Below are 16,745 nucleotides of genomic sequence, written 5' to 3'. Positions count from 1 at the left end.
GTGTTCCCTTTTCTTTCCTCTCGCTCTAAAACAAGGAAGGAAATATGGCCAAGAAATGTTCGATTTCGCTGACGCGTTTGCAATTTTTTATTAATACCCCGCGTATTTTATTTATTCCGTCCGAGGCCATTAGTTTTCCTTCTCATTTTTCTTAAAATTACATAAACATAAAAATGACTCAGTTAAAAATTATGTTAAGAATAAATTAATTTAAGTCGAATTAAAAGTTAATTTTGAAAAATCACTAATTTTAACTTTACTAACATTAATTGAATTAAAAATGTATAATTACCCAACTTTGTAATGTATTTTTGTAAAATATAATACTTTTAATTAATAATTTTTTAATTAAAGGTTAAGAGGATGATCAGTTTTAAGTTTTGTAATTAGCAAAATTCATAATTGTAATTGTTCGATTTTGTGCGTGTATGCGCGCACGTGTGTATTCTGCATGTGTTTATATATAGCTGCTATAGTATAAATGCCTCTATCCAAGTTGAGACCGGCTGTAAATCCTTTCCATCCCATCGCCTCTAATCCTCTTGAATTGTCGATTTTTTTCCATTGTGTGCTCAGTGTGCTCTAACAATCTAATCTCCAACTGACTCCAACGAGCACGCGCAAAACAAAATTTTAGCGCGCGTGTTGTACGTGCAACCCTAACCTCACCGGTCACTCTTAGAAAAGTTGATTTAAAGATAGCAAATTAAAGTTTGCATAAGATTGAAAATCTAAGATTGGAGCAAAAGAGAAGGAAGAAGATGAAGAAAGTCTAGATATAAAGTTTGCGAGATAACTCATTTTGGATTGTGGAAGCACTCCAAAAAAAGACTCGGAGAATTGATGCTCCGACACGATAAAGGAGTAAAGTAAGAGATTCTTGACTGAGAATTGTCGCGAAACTAATCCCTTTGCCGTCGTTTTCGTTGAACAGACGAATCGGTTCACGATGGAATCTTGGGAGCCGTCGAGTTCGAATTATTCGAATATTTCGAATGGGCAAGTTTTCCGAAATAAGTTGTTCAAAGATAAAACGCCCATCGAGACTAAGCAGCTGCAGTTTTTCAAGATTTATGACGGTAAAAAGCGTGTTCGGAGCTCGGCTCCCTTATTTATTTCGCTTCGCGGCTACACCGTTCACTTGCTGTTGCAGAGTACAATGCTGTTCTCGGAGGCACCAACATGGTCGATCTCTGCTGGAATGGCACCCTTTGGCACTACGGAGATATCTTCGATTTTGCTCGAGAGAGAGCCAGCGTGAAGCATCTGGATACTGGGATTTGCGACGGCGCTTACTTAAGCAACAAAAAATTTGTCTGCGTGGGAGACAGTGGGGCTGTGCAGATTTACGAGATAAAATTCGGCGAAATGCAACAACTTTCGTACGCTTGTCAACACGACGACAGTATCTTGACGGTGTCGGTGTTTTCCAATAAGAGAAACATTGTTACGGGAGGAATGGATTGTTGGTAAGAAATGTTTCCAAAATGAACAATATTGTGAGCCGAGGAAAAAATTATTGAAAGAAAAATTTATTCATCTTATGTTTGTTGCAGCTTGAAAGTCTGGGACGTGGAGGATTTAATCGCGACTTACTCATACCATTCTGCGCATTTGGACGTTATCACTAGTACAGATGTAAAGCCCAACTCCAATTCTATATTTGTATCTGCTTCTTTAGATAGCGAATCTCTAGTATGGGATTTCAGATTACAAGAACCAGCAAGTTGTATGTTTATTTTTGGTTGTTTTACTCCACATCTTCACATTTGTTATGTTTTTTTAATTCTTTTCTCCTTTTCAAAGGTATCTTCAGGAAAAATGATTGTTTTTTAACGGCAATATCTTGGAACAAGAAGGTAGATCATCTCATAGCAATAGGTACAAACAATGGCAGCATTGCATTAATTGACACTAGGCAAACAAAAACTCCATTATATGAGTCGGTAGAATATGATAGGAGCATACACAAACTGCTGTTCAATCCATATTCAGAGAGGTGAGAATTTATCAGAAATATCAATTTACTTGACTGCACAATAGCTTATACAGAATATTTCTTATATAATATACATACTCTTGATAATAATTAATTTATGATAATTTATCTATTTTCTAGGAAAGATCAATTAGCATGCTGTTCTGATAACGAAACAGTAAAAGTATTCGATATCTCTAGAGAAATGTTCACAGTGTACGAGGATAGTAGTCATAGCGATTTTGTACGAGGTCTCACATGGTTTCAAAGTGATTTATATTCGTGTGCTTGGGACGCACGTGTCATTAAACATGTATTAGATAAATAAATAAGTAGACAATTAAACATATCCTATAAGAACAAAGCTAATTCAAGTTAATCATGTATTAAAATTTTTTATAGTAAAATAATTTTTTACTTTATAACAAAATATTAAATTTATTGAAATACACCTCGATATAATGAACATTTTTTCCTAATCTCAAGAAATTAAAAACTATTTATTACATGTTAACGACGAAACATTGCAATACCATAATTTAGGAAAAACTGGGTGGTGTTAATTTAAGGTAAATATTCAAGAAATGCGCATTCAATTTTCAGATCACATCTTCGATATAAAGAGTGGTGATACAAGGTATAACAAATTTGAAGTGCATTTAACACATTGGAAAACATTCCTTTTGCATTTATTCAAACTTCTTGATCATTGCTTCAGACGTTTCTACAACATAGTTACTCTCTGTTTGTTCAATATATTCTATTTTATTGCAGAAAGAGAAAAATATTCGAAATATAAAGTATTATCGCTACATATAACAGTAATGTAAAGGAGTCAAGTGTATCAATGTAACAGAAATTCCTGCAGATCCTGTGGATCCTCGGAAAAAATCGCGTAATACTCTTAATATAATTTAAACAAGTCTTTCTTTTCCTTTCTGAGCCTACAGTGTGTACGGTATATCAAATATTCAATAGGATTTTATTTACAACAGTCAATGATAACGTGATAACGAACAAAATATCACAAAACTTATTATCCACATCACAAAGTGTCTAAAAAAATTAGAAAATTATTTCCAGCATAGTTAAAGGTGATATAAATTAAAGATACGCTATAATGTAATATATGTGTATAGTAATTCTGATAAAATAAACATGCAAGTCTCTTCTGTGGTACATAGAATCTATACATATATATTCTTTGTACCACAGAAAATTGCGAGTTACTTCGCCCGAACACACAGTAGATAACATTTGTTTCGTAAATATATTTTAAACATTAAAATTTTTTTTATATTTGTTGTACTGCAATTTGTAGGACTGATTTGTAGGACAACTGTGCATAAATGATTTCTTGTAAGTACATTAATGTGAAACTCGTTTATGCAATGTACAGGAATAATGTGAAATTCATTCGGAAAGAGATGTGGCAAGAAAGACAGTATAATATTACAATTCTTCCTTCACATTATTATTACTATATATCCCGTTTTGTATTATGCTGAATTCGTACACGTGCGCGCGTACACACGTGCATCACTGTGAAATTGTTGAAAGATGTATTACCCAAATGAACCGATGTGTAGTATTAATTGAAAATACTTTGATATTCTGTTGATATGAATTTTCCTTATTTCGGTTTTTGACTATCAGTGCCCGATTAAAATCTGCGATTACAAATTCTACAGTTACATGACCGTCCTTGCATATAAAAACTTGAAAAGAGTAGCGCGTACATGAGTAAAACATGACTATTGTTTATCTATAGGAAAAGCAATTAATGTATCTAACATGATTGAATGTGTATTTAACGTGTAGAATTGCACATTAAAGATTTCATATCGGATTGAAGATATCAGGTCCTCAAACAATTTGTATTTGTGGCACCAAGTTATAATAACAAATGTTCATGTCGATGAAAATACATGTAATATACCAAAGGCTGCATAGTCTCGTTCAACGACTACTTGCACACGCACTTTGTTCATTGTATTACAGAAATTATTAAAATCGTTATGTACAATTGTCTTTTTATATAAATGAGATATTGCGTCGAGATTAACGCGACATGTAGCTTTCATATCGACATTCGCCATTGTTACTTTTATCTATGTTTAGCGAACATAGAATCGTATATTATGCTGCTTATTTTTTTTTTAATAACACGATCTGTTTTTTTTTCTTTTCCCCCATATTGATAATGCTTATCCCAAATTTGAGCATTTATATGAATTACAATCCAAATTCTTTGTCATCGTCTTCCGGCCTTACGTCTCCATACATCCAGATATTGCGATGGTTGTGCTTCGCATCTTCCTCAGCTTTCTTGTATTCCTCGATCTACAAATAATTAACACATAAAGTGTATAAATAAAAATAATTTCATAATAGGGATGTGGTGTAAAAACAAACGACAATTACAAATGAAGAAGTACAAAATACAATCCATGGGAATTCATATTTTAATAAAATAAAAGAAATTTTATCGCAGTTATGAGAGTATGGTAGAAATTGACTAACCAATTTAGTAAGTCTCCTATCTCGATGCTTTTGAACATGCAAGAATCCATCGGAAATAATACCCTTTCCGATATCTTCGTTTGTACTGGGATGCACCAGCGTTACGGCAATTACATTGTTGCTTAACTTGTATTCGACGTTTAAGAGCAGAATTTTATCTAATACATCTTCTTTAAATGCGTCCACTGCCGCTCTCTTGTCATCCGTCTGCAAAATGTCAACAAACGTTTACAAATATCTCTTCGTTGATACATGTATCTTCGGAAAATAAATTGTGTAAGAGGTGAAACGTGGTTTATTGTGAAATCAACTAACTGTAGTCAGTCGAGCTCAAGTTCGATTTCCTGATAACCTCGTTTTTATCCTATAAATTCTATGCGTGCATGTGTAATTCTCCTTTTATATATGTACATATATAAGATTTTGTTACTTACATCGCTTGGAAGGGTCACGCACGCCAGCGCATATTCGTGGGCGTATGGCTTATCGGTCGCAAAGCGCGCAGGCAAATCAGCGACTCGCGTAACGTTAAGGGTCTCTCTGTTGCCATAATCAATGTAGAATACACTGACATTGGTACCGGAGACCTTCTCTGTTTTTACACGATACCATTGATCGTCCCCGCTGAATTTCGCAACCGCCAGATCTCCCCTGGTCGGTTTATAAGCGCCGGGAAGCGGTGGGTTAGCAGCCAACTCCTGGCGTAATTGTAAAAGCATACTCTCCAATAAAGTACCCTGATCGACAAACTGAGCGTAGAAATGTAAATCGTCGGTAACCTCAGAGATCACAACCTTCTGATAATCGATCTTTCGCTCTTGTCCTTCTTTTTCGTCCACGATCTTATCGGTCTCCACTGGCGCTTCTACGCGATTTTTCCAGATCTGTAATGTAATTAAGTCATATTCAAGTTTCTTTAATGAGATACATTATCCAATAATAAGCACATTGGCTACGTTTCACGCATGATGCGCATGATGTATCATTTCTTCCTTGTTTAACATTTGAGGAATTACAAGGATAAAATGATGTGCCATGCGCATTATGCGTGAAACGGAACGTAGCCATTTACTTACATTGAGCTTTTTTGTTTTTGCACGTTCTTCTGCAGCTTTGAGGGTTCTTGTGAGCTCTCCTGAATCTGGGAAATTTACAACCTCTGCCAGACCTTCTTCGACAAGAGCGACAGACATATTGACGTCATTCACCGTTAACCAACCAATAAAACCGCTTAACTTGGTTTCGGTGTTTTCGATCTTGATCTCAACGTCTCGTTGGAAACAGTGTTCCTTAGTGAAGGCGAGAGCTTTCTCGCCATATTCGTCGGCTTTTACTACTCCACCACCGGGCAATGTTCTCTGACAACGCGGAGTTCTGATTCCAGCCAGCACGAACGTGATAACGTAATCCTCCTTGGGAAGATAGAGCTTCAACCGCGAACCGCTCGTCACAAATTCGACGACTGCTCTGATTCCCTGCGCTCGTTTGAGCGAAGTCAAGAACGCTTTCGCCTTTGAGGGATCATTCGAGAGATCCACTATTCTGTGAACTGGAATGTCTTTTTTCGCATGCAGTCCATGTTGCGATTTTTCCGCCTTGCTTTCAGCCACTTGCAAAAGATTGTAATGAGAGGAACGTTGATCATCATTTTGCCTGTACTTGATCACTCGTGCAAGGCCTCGAGCGACCAATGCCTCTGCAATATTCCTATCGGCATAGTAACAAAATAAAAATAAATTATTAATTATTAATAGCGTAAATCATTAGAAGGAAAAAATACATTTTACAGAGATTGATTTACACTTACGTTTTACCGCAGGTTACGGTACAGCATAGCTTCTCTGGAAAATTATCTCTGGCCGGTTGCGTGTAATCGACCACCACCTTTACGTTTTTCCTGATGAATTTCTCGCGTAAAAATTCTCGCGCCTCCAGCATCCACGGTATGTCGTAAAGAGGTCTGAAATCTTTCGGTCGAGCAGTATTGTTACTGTCCTCGATATTCCTCTTTTCACGAGTGGGCGGTCGAATACTGCTCAGAAATACTTTCTTGTTTTCTCCGTTTTGCGTTCGGATAATGAGCGCATCCGCGTTAATGATCTCCACAACGGTGCCAGTAAATTCAATTTGCGGCCCAGACGGTTTATAGTCTTTCCACAAGCGCAAACGAGCCTCCTTTGCAGCTTTCTCAGCGAGGTACAACTTTTCCGCGCCAGATCTACTGTTGCTGATTGACCAATCCTGGCATTTCGCGAAACCCTCGCTCAGAAGAATTTCAGCAATGTTTCCTAACGCAAACAAAAAAATACAATTAAATTCAATTATTTCATATAATTATTATACATAATTCAATATATACAAAAAATATTGAAGTAAATTTAATTATTTCGATTATTGCACATGTAATTTAGCATGTGCTGATGCTCAATTGCCAAATTTGTTTAACTGTAAACTTACCCTTAGGATGAATAATGCTGCCAATGAAGTTATTATTGTTGACCGACTCAAGTACTATCTCAACGTCCCTGTGTAAAAGTCGCGATTCCACGAAGTATCTGGCCTCATCTGCATAAGGATCGCCAATGGAATTCTCGCGACGTCCATTGGGCCAGCCGGGGCAACGAACGCCTGAGATCATCAGCGTTATGTTGTAGAAATCAGGCAAAAGGAAAGCCTTCACGGTGGAACCATCGAAAACGAACTCGATTACCGCCTTGATAGGTTTCTTGCCAAATTTTTCAACCAACTTTCGAGGATCGTCAACGGTCCACTTGATGTCTCGGATGTGCTCGGGTATCGGCGAGTCCGACCATTTTCCCTTCTTCGCGACTTTCGCGATATTTTCCAATTCTACTAATCGTTGTTGCTCCGCAGTGGGATTGCGATTGTCCTTCTTGACAGTTACCAGACCCTCGGACACCAAAGTTTCAATCACATTTTCGCCATTCCTGTCTGCATAATAATCACAGTTAGATCTATAAGAATTTAATTGTCAAGTTGGCTGCTGCAAATAACTATTACCTTTTCCCAACCATACAGTTCCATATGTTCTGGCTGTGTTGACAGACTTTTCAGTGGCAAATGTGACATCTTGACCAATCAATTTCCTGCGCAGGAACTCCCTTGCTTCCCAAGCATACGGCTCATCTTTGGTCTCATCGGTGCTACAAGTATATAAGTTATTATTCAATTTCATAATTAAATAATTGTTTATAAATTATTATTAAGCACCAGTTCCTGCTTTAAGTGATATCAGCTTTTTATACTGTTTAAAAATTTGTAAAAATCCTTCTTTACTTTAAAAATAAGCAAATAATTAAGAAAAAACTTGTAAGTAGTATGTAAATGTACAATTTTATATACCTATCATTTCCTTTCCAACGTTCCAATTTTGGAGCAGTAATGTTGCACAAGGTAATTGTTACTTCAGGTGGAGGACCGCCCATAGGTTGTCCACGGATGACAACGGTGTCTCCCGATGTCACCTGCAGAATTAAAATTTTACATCATGAAAAAGTTGAAAGTGCCCTGAAATCTCGAGCACCATATCATATCTCAAATTAGACTACCAATTACGCAATTGCTAATATCTTTCATAGAACTTTTCCGAAACGAAACGCGCTCTCGTTGCTCCAGGAGAAATAAATTAAAAGGCAAGGACACGATAGAGACATTCTCGTTAACGTGATCGAATATCCGAAGAATGCTAAGAAACACATGGCGGGCCGCTGCGGCGACGATACTCCCGATCGCAACCATATGTTCCACGACGTGATTCGGGATCAACATCGTGTCGGCGCGGTGCAAATAACCAAATAGAGAGCACATCGCCGTGCGGGAGAGTGACCGGTAACGTTCGGCGGATCCTCACCTGCTTCACCACCCCATTCCGCAGTTTCACCGGTGCCTGGGGTGCGCTCATAGTGTCGCGCGATGGTCCTCGGACGGGAAAATCGGTGCGATCAACGTCGGTGCGCTCGTTCCAGCGATCCGCACGTGCGCTCTCGGCTCAAGGGTACGGTAGCAGCTGCGCTCGTGACTCCGCGATTTATCGCTCCTCGTGGCGCGTCGCGGGAGAAAAGAAGAAAAAGGAGAGTTACTCTCGCGAGGTGGGCTATAGACTCAGGAACGACGAGTTGTCATGTTGGCTGATGATACGCGGGGCAGAGACAGGCGGCGGCGGCCCACGGATTCTCTCACGCTTCCTCGTCCACGTATATTGCACGAGCTCTGCGAGGTGGCTGCCGATCGGCGCGAGCGCGATCTACACACCGCGGTGGACACGCTTCGAAATTCGCTTGGGTTCGGTGGTGATGTGGCAACACGCGACAACACGCCGCGCGACACGGTGTCGCACTCTACGCTCCGCCTTCGACCTGGTGTGCACGAGAGCGGTCGGCCTGAGTGAGAATTCGTGCCGGGAGGTCCGTTCGTTTTGGCACCTCTGCACCTGGCTCTGGCGATAATCCTCTCCTCTTTCCGCTTTCACCGGCCGAAGTCAGCTCGTACACTTCGAGCTCCGAGTGCAGGTAGCGCGAAAGAAGTGCACTCGAGAAAGAGCACACTCATTTCATCGAGAGATGTTAGGTTAGGTTTACAGCTCCGAACTCTCCGGAGACTTTACAACCAACAACAGAGTCGGATTATCGACGCGAAATGTATTTGCTAAGATTTAGATATAATTGTCATATAGCATTTATATCATGTTAAAAATGTTTTTCTCAGATTTTTCATGTAATTTTTCAGATTTTTTCAAAATTTCTATCTTACTACCTTTTAGAACTTTTAGGATTAACTTTTTAGATTTCTCAGAATTTTTTATACAATTAGAATGATACTCTTTAGAAATATTAAGGAAGTTTTACATCTTTTCTAAACCTTTTTACATATTTAAATTCTGAAATATCTTAAGAATTCTCATTCTATAAATTTCTCTAAAATTTTTTAAAATTTGGGAAAGTTTAAAGTAAAAATTTTTAAAATTAAATTGAGAAATTTTTATAGTATTTTTAAAATGTTCTAATTTTAGTATTAGTTTTTTTTTTTATTATATGTTTACTTCAGAGATATTTCAAATAATACAAATTTAAGTAATATTAAAAACTTGAACTAAAGTAATATTGAGAACAAATAGTTTTCTTTTCCATAAATTTTGAAATATCTTAAGATTCTCATAACCTAATTTTTAAAAAATATTTTAAATTTTTTCAGAATTTAGAAAATATTTTTAAGTTATAAAGTGAAAAATCTCAAGACATTTTAAAATTTATAAATGTAAAAAGTTTTAAAAAAAGATGAAAGCTCTCAATTATTTTTTGTACACAAAAATTTGACAATTTTTTAAAAGTTAAATTATAATATTGAAAAAGAAACGATTAATATGTAGATATTTACAATATCAATATGAAAAGTTTAAATATAATTTTAGAAAGATAAATCGAGATAATAAACATTCAAATATTATCTTAAGCATTCTTAAATCATTACAGAATTATAATTTCTAGAGATTAAAAATTAGTACAAAGAAATTAAATACGATTCCTTTTATTTTATTACGCACAATATGTTTACATCTTCATCCTACTATTAATTTAAGGTATGTGATGGAATGATGTGTGAACATAACACGTAAAAGTATAAAAAACTATTAATGAAAGGTGAAATTACATATGTAATGAATGACATTAAATACCTAATTCTGTCGGCACTGAGAACAAAAAAAAATAGTCTAAAAATAATCAACTTCGAAGCTTAATCTACTTCCTCCATTCTTGACGCCTCTTCCGAATCACCGTCCAACGTCGGTACTTCCATGTCCATCTTTTCGTCCTCAGGATTCGACGTTTCCTCGTCGTCGAAGCCCAGGCCGAGCTTGATCATTCTGTAGATTCTAGACGCATGTACCTGTGGGTCCTCTAGCGCAAAACCGGACGACAAGAGGGCAGTCTCGAAGAGAAGCATGACTAGATCCTTGACAGATTTGTCGTGTTTGTCTGCCTCAGCCTTTTGTCTCAAGTTCTCCATGATGGGATGATCAGGATTGATTTCGAGATGTTTCTTTGCAGCCATGTATCCCATGGTCGATGTGTCACGGAGAGCCTGAGCCTTCATGATTCTCTCCATGTTCGCCGTCCAGCCATACTGTGACGTGACGATACAGCAAGGAGAGTCGACCAGCCTGTTGGATACCACGACTTTCTCCACCTTCTTGTCTAAGATATCTTTCATGACTTTGCAGAGATTTTCAAATTTGGCTTTGTCCTCCTCGCGTTTCTTCTTCTCATCCTCATCCTCTGGCAATTCCAGACCTTCCTTCGTGACAGACACTAGCTGCTTGCCGTCGAATTCCTTCAGCTGCTGGACGACATATTCATCGATGGGCTCTGTCATGTATACAACCTCGAAACCGCGCTTCTTCACGCGCTCTACAAATGAACTGTTGGCTACCTGCTCCCTGCTTTCGCCAGTGATATAGTAGACATGTTTCTGGCTCTCCTTCATTCTACCAACATAGTCCTTGAGTGAACACATCTCATCTCCAGATGCAGAAGTGTGGTATCGCAGTAGTTCTGAAAGTTTCTTTCTGTTCTGGCTGTCCTCGTGGATACCCAATTTCAGATTCTTGCTGAATTGCTCATAGCACTTCTTGTAGTTCTCTTTGTCTTCCGACAGTTCCTCGAAGAGCTCCAGACACTTCTTGACAAGATTCTTCCTGATGACTTTGAGAATCTTATTCTGTTGCAGCATCTCACGAGAGATGTTGAGAGGCAGATCTTCGCTGTCCACGACGCCCTTGATGAAGTTTAGATATTCCGGAATCAGATCTTCGCAGTTATCCATAATGAAGACACGGCGCACGTATAATTTTATGTTATTCTTCCTCTTCTTATTTTCGAACAAGTCGAAAGGCGCGCGACGCGGGATGAATAGCAGTGCTCTGAATTCCAACTGTCCCTCCACAGAGAAATGTTTCACAGCCAAATGATCTTCCCAATCATTGGTCAAGCTCTTGTAGAATTCGCCGTACTCCTCTTGTGTGATATCATCTGGATTTCTCGTCCAAATCGGTTTTGTCTTGTTCAACTCCTCATCTTCAGTATATTTCTCTTTGATGGTCTTCTTCTTCTTTTTCTTTTCATCCTTGGGCTTATCTTCATCTTCATCTTCGCCTACATCCTCAATTTTTGGTTTCTCATCCTCTGGTTTCTCTCCCTCCTTCGCAGGTTCCTCCTCCTCATCCTCGCTGAGCTCCTTGTCGCGCTCCTTCTCGACGACGAGCTTGATGGGATAGCCAATAAACTGAGAGTGCTTCTTCACAATTTCTTTAATTTTTGACTCCTCCAGATATTCCGTCTGATCCTCCTTAATGTGCAGGATGATCTTAGTACCTCGTCCAATCGGTTCGCCATCGTCGGGGCGAACTGTGAATGAACCGCCAGCGGAAGACTCCCACAGGTACTGCTCATCGTCATTGTGCTTGGAGATGACACTGACTTTATCAGCTACAAGATATGCAGAGTAGAAACCCACACCAAACTGTCCAATCATGGAGATATCAGCGCCTGCCTGCAGAGCTTCCATGAATGCCTTCGTACCAGACTTGGCAATGGTACCCAGGTTATTTACAAGATCAGCTTTGGTCATGCCAATGCCACTGTAAAGGTAAAGAAAATTTAATTTAAAGACAAGTGCTATATCAGTACATATATTCATATCAATATGTATAACTATATTAACGTTACAGCAAGGAGAGTCAACGAGAGTTTATATGGAAGATTATTTTGTATTAAACCATTAGCTTTTGTCTTACAAAAGTAATATTTTTAAGACATGTTTTTTAAGACAACAGTTGACAAGACAATTTTATTATTTTAATAAGATAAATGTTAATAAAATAAATATATTAAAAATTAAAATGAGATTTTATTAGAATAAGAGCACAGTACATTTATTTCATTAATACTATGCTGTTAATACAACAATCTGTTTTCCATGTGTATATTTTTAAAAAAGTTCAATACTTACGAATCGAGAATAGTCAAGGTGCGGTCGTTCTTGTTTGGGACAATCTTAATGAACAACTCCTTGCAAGTGTCCAACTTGCTTGGCTCCGTAAGAGATTCATATCGAATTTTGTCCAATGCCTAAATAGAATTCATGAAAGATTTAATATTATACTATTAACAAAAATTTATTTTTTTAATCATGTATTCAAATTTACACAATAATCTTTAATTACAATTTCAGAAATTGCAGATTGTAATAGAGAAAAATTCGAGAACAAATTTATTCATATACAAATTCTAATTGCAATATTTCGAAATCTATGAATCATTAAACAGGAAAATTCAAGAACGATATTATAAACAAATTTTAACTACAGTTTCTAAATCTATGAATCGAAACAAAGAAACATTTGGGAGCGTCACCACATATAAATGCGACATAAAAAAAATTTTATAAAATCTAATAGAACGTAAAATGTATCAAAAAGTATTGAATTAAAATTGAGAGGCTATTTCACGTGGGAATCGATCGAATAATTTTGAACAAAATCAACGGCAATGTCGCGAATGTGGGACGCGAATGTACGACGGCGTGGCCGGATTTTTTCAACAAATCAAGGCAGGTTACTCACATCGGATGAATTGGAGATCAATTCTCGGATGAAAATTTCTTTGTTCGAGTAGAAAGTGTTGATGATCAAGCTCATCAACTGAGCGATCTCGGCCTGGAAGGCGAAGGTCTCCACCTCGCCGGAATCCGCCATGCTCACGTCTTCGGGCATTTTCTCACAGAATCAAATTCGAAGACTGAAATGCGGATGAGAAACGCAGGGCCACACCTCGAATGCACCAAGAGCACACCGAATCTACGCGCTAATAACGCAAGAAATCGGGAATCGAGCAGCAACGACGACCTGTACAGCACGCGATCACAGCGACGATTGAACACTCGTGGCGCGCGGCGTCGACTTTTATCGACGCGCCGAATATTCTAGAAGGCGCCGACGGCGGAAGCCCACCCGGCTTCTAGAACATTCTATCAAGCTGCATCCTCGTGGACGGGTAATTGCGCGATCCTGCGTGCCATAGCGCACCGTGGCAGCGAGGAAAAATCATCCGGTGAATTTTGTACGCTGAAAGGCATGCGAATTCACGAGCATGACGCGTCCGTTTGTCCCGGGCGGTCATCTGACGTTCGCGTGACTCGCACCGTACAGGAAGTGCCGACATTCTACAACGGTCTAGAACCATCGCGATAGCTCGCAACGCGGTTTTCCAAATAGACGCGACGGGAGTATTAGGGAGCATATGTAATTGTATGGCAAACGCGCGCGCGCGCGCGCACGTGTGTGTACATGCTACACGCACGTGCGACACAATCGACCACGCTTTTACGAACGTTAGGCCCTTCCAGGCCCTTCTGCCCAGCGTGCCCAGGGATGATTTTAAACGAGTAGAAAGAGAAAAAAAAATCTTCAACGGTTTTCTCAATTTTCTAGAATGTGTTCAGTAATTTTTTTGGAGATTATCGTATAAACGTGGGTGTGGAAATGACTCTCACAATGCTTTCCTATAATATGTATATTAATTTATAAATTGGGATTCTGCTTTCGAAGATTTATCGCTAGAAATACTCGGATTTATCACTTGGAGTTGCTTATCGAGGATCGGCGCGGTCGGCATCGTCTCCGCCGTGTCCAGTCTCGGGGTCGTGAGCTAGTCTATTCGCGAAGCATTGGTGTGCTCGCTCTCTTTTCATCGTAGAACCATGGATCCCGGCGTCCTGTCGCGGTTGATACCCCAGAGCAAGGAGCAGGTGCGACCGGCTTGCAAAAAGTGCGGGTACGCCGGGCACTTAACCTATCAGTGCCGCAACTTCATCAAGATCGATCCCAACAAGGAAATCGTGCTGGACGTGAGTAGCACGAGCTCGGACAGCGATGAGAATTACGTCACGCCGTTAACGGAGTTGCGTGAGCGCGAGCTACGAAAGAAGCTGCGAGAGGCGAAGAAAAAGCGTCGGGAGAAGGCCAAGAAGAAGCGCAAGAGGAAACGCGAGAGTTCGGAGAGCAGCGAGTCCGAATCTGAATCATCATCATCGTCCTCATCATCGTCATCGTCATCGTCGTCGTCGTCGTCGTCGTCCAGTGAGGAGGAGAGGAAACGCAGGAAAGAAAAGAAGAAGAAGAAAAAGAGCTCTAAACGCAAGAAACACAAGAAGCACAAGCGAGAGGACGGTGGATCATCCAGGTACGACGGCTGCAGGGAAAGAAAATGAATTGCTCATTCAGCGGAAGTTCGCGGTCCGTTCCAGTTCCTTCTACCGTTGAATATTGAACGATGCGTGACTGACGTTTTCGTAATCGTGTTCGCGTGTTCTGCCGATCTTTTGTTTTATTTTCTATTTTGACGAAAGAACATAATCTTGCTGTATTCGCGGATTCGAATTTGTAAATAAAAATATATTTTTTATTTGTACTGAACTGTGATGTCCCTAATAAAGAATCTCGGTTTGCAAAAACTGTGAAAACATGCTGTGAAAACTGCTGAAAAAATCTCTCAAAAGTCTTATCATTAAATTTTCTTATTTTAGTTTCTTTATGTTTAATCTGATCTTTAGCATAACTACATTTAAATGTACAAATTAAAGGTGTTTGCTGAATCGTTTTTCTTAAAGATTACTTATTTTTAGATTTTCAAATGTTTTTTTAAACATTTAATCTTTATTATGTTTTTTAAATATTTAAAAAATATTTTAAAATATTGTTGATTAGGATGTTAATTCAGCAACAGTCATCTTTCTAGGATGATTCCAATGCATTTAAGATTTTACATTCCAATGAGAAAATAAGGTTGAGTCATAATAGTCTTCTTTAATGATTGAAAATTTTTTATATTTTTCTTTATTTTTGTTTTAGAAAATTATTAATTTACTCAAGCAACAATATTTTTAAAAATATTTTAAAACATTTGAAAACTATTTTTAAAAATACTAATTTAAGTCCTCAAATGTTCTAAAAATATTTTTAGAACACTACTGTTTAGGTAGTGTTAATTTGTACATCTATATATAACAAGCTAGAATCTAAATTTGTAGAACAATCAATAACTCACAATGTATAATTAATAATAGTGATTTTTAATTATGGTGTAGAAATTGCTCCAGATGATCATTTATGTAAGAAAACCTCTCAGACTATTTTCAATTAATAGTTTGTATTTATTTAAAAGTAAGCAAAACAAAAATCCTTTAAGAAAAGAATGATAGTGTTTCAATAAACTGATTATTATATTAGTAATGAGGCCTGTTCGTGTTGCTGCCCTTTTTGAATTAATTTCTTTGTCGTCTCTCTCTTAAGATCGAATATATATTTATCTCATCTCGAGTGTAAAAATTTTTGGGGATTTCAAGCAACTCGAACAGACCTATTGATAATATACTTACTATTCTGGTAATTAATAAAATATCATCAATTACTGATATAATAACCAGTTTATTGAAACACTCATCAGTTTTTTTTTTCAACATAATTGCAATATTTATGATGCAAATTGAACTTGCTTCAATCGTTTTTTCTATTGTATTCTATGCTATTCTAAAGGAAATATTACTTGTAAATTTCTAAAATTAGAGTGATTACATTAAAATTTCCTGATCTATTTAAAAATAATGATAACAAAAGCAGAAATTATGTAAAGCATCTACTTATAATAGATGCAGTAGCTACTTGATCTATAGATGTCTACTATCTGATGCAACTTTAAAGACGCTTGTACCAACATTCATTGCATTCTATAGAATTTTATAGAAGAGAATCTAGAAATCTTAATTGTAGATTTTTAAAAGCAAACGCTATATTCAGTCAAGGTTGTGTTTCAAAATTACCTCTACATTATTATAGATTATTATAGTTTACACTGTATTAACATGAATCTTTCATATAGACAATGTGAATTATAAATTGGATAACAATATAAGAAAGTAATTAAAATATATCAATGATTAAGAATGATTAAGATTTAGTGTTTAAAATAAAAATATGTAATATTAAAGTTCAAAAAACGTAAAATATTTTTACTATTCTAGACGAAATGTGAATCTTCGATATTATAGATTATTTACATAAATTATATTAAAATGTACATGGAATATAAATGTACATGTTTATGCATAGATGACACGTATAATTTGTATATATACATATAATGTAGATTATTTACATTTTTATAATCGCGTA

The 16,745-nt window shown here is 37.4% G+C and overlaps 4 protein-coding genes across 4 annotated transcripts; 2 read left to right on the top strand and 2 right to left on the bottom strand.

Annotated features, from left to right (window-relative positions):
• The first annotated feature begins 362 nt into the window (after positions 1-362).
• Positions 363-2,869, top strand: LOC105204038 (methylosome protein 50). Its single transcript, XM_011173048.3, has 5 exons — positions 363-1,079; positions 1,154-1,469; positions 1,557-1,729; positions 1,807-1,999; positions 2,120-2,869. The coding sequence occupies exons 1-5, from the start codon at positions 950-952 to the stop codon at positions 2,304-2,306; spliced, it is 999 nt and encodes a 332-aa protein (XP_011171350.3). The 5' UTR covers positions 363-949; the 3' UTR covers positions 2,307-2,869.
• On the bottom strand, positions 2,646-8,961 carry LOC105204039 (staphylococcal nuclease domain-containing protein 1). The gene is made up of 9 exons (XM_011173050.3): positions 8,373-8,961; positions 7,865-7,986; positions 7,523-7,665; positions 6,959-7,453; positions 6,309-6,789; positions 5,578-6,208; positions 4,936-5,385; positions 4,502-4,708; positions 2,646-4,321 (listed from the first exon to the last, which is right to left on the bottom strand). Exons 1-9 carry the CDS (start codon positions 8,421-8,423, stop codon positions 4,214-4,216), a joined length of 2,688 nt encoding a protein of 895 aa, XP_011171352.1. The 5' UTR covers positions 8,424-8,961; the 3' UTR covers positions 2,646-4,213.
• Positions 8,962-10,029: 1,068 nt separating this feature from the next.
• LOC105204027 (heat shock protein 83) lies at positions 10,030-13,533 on the bottom strand. Its single transcript, XM_011173022.3, has 3 exons — positions 13,140-13,533; positions 12,527-12,645; positions 10,030-12,155 (listed from the first exon to the last, which is right to left on the bottom strand). Exons 1-3 carry the CDS (start codon positions 13,287-13,289, stop codon positions 10,253-10,255), a joined length of 2,172 nt encoding a protein of 723 aa, XP_011171324.1. The 5' UTR covers positions 13,290-13,533; the 3' UTR covers positions 10,030-10,252.
• A 183-nt stretch (positions 13,534-13,716) lies between these two features.
• Positions 13,717-15,050, top strand: LOC105204026 (protein SREK1IP1). The gene has a single exon (XM_039450575.1). It carries the CDS (start codon positions 14,276-14,278, stop codon positions 14,783-14,785), a length of 510 nt encoding a protein of 169 aa, XP_039306509.1. The 5' UTR covers positions 13,717-14,275; the 3' UTR covers positions 14,786-15,050.
• The last annotated feature ends 1,695 nt before the right edge of the window (positions 15,051-16,745 follow it).

This window comes from Solenopsis invicta, chromosome 6 (assembly GCF_016802725.1).
Source record: "Solenopsis invicta isolate M01_SB chromosome 6, UNIL_Sinv_3.0, whole genome shotgun sequence".
In the NCBI taxonomy this organism is placed as follows: Eukaryota; Metazoa; Arthropoda; class Insecta; order Hymenoptera; family Formicidae; genus Solenopsis; species Solenopsis invicta.
Note: the sequence above shows the minus strand (reverse complement) of the source record. Positions and strands in the feature narration are given on the sequence as shown.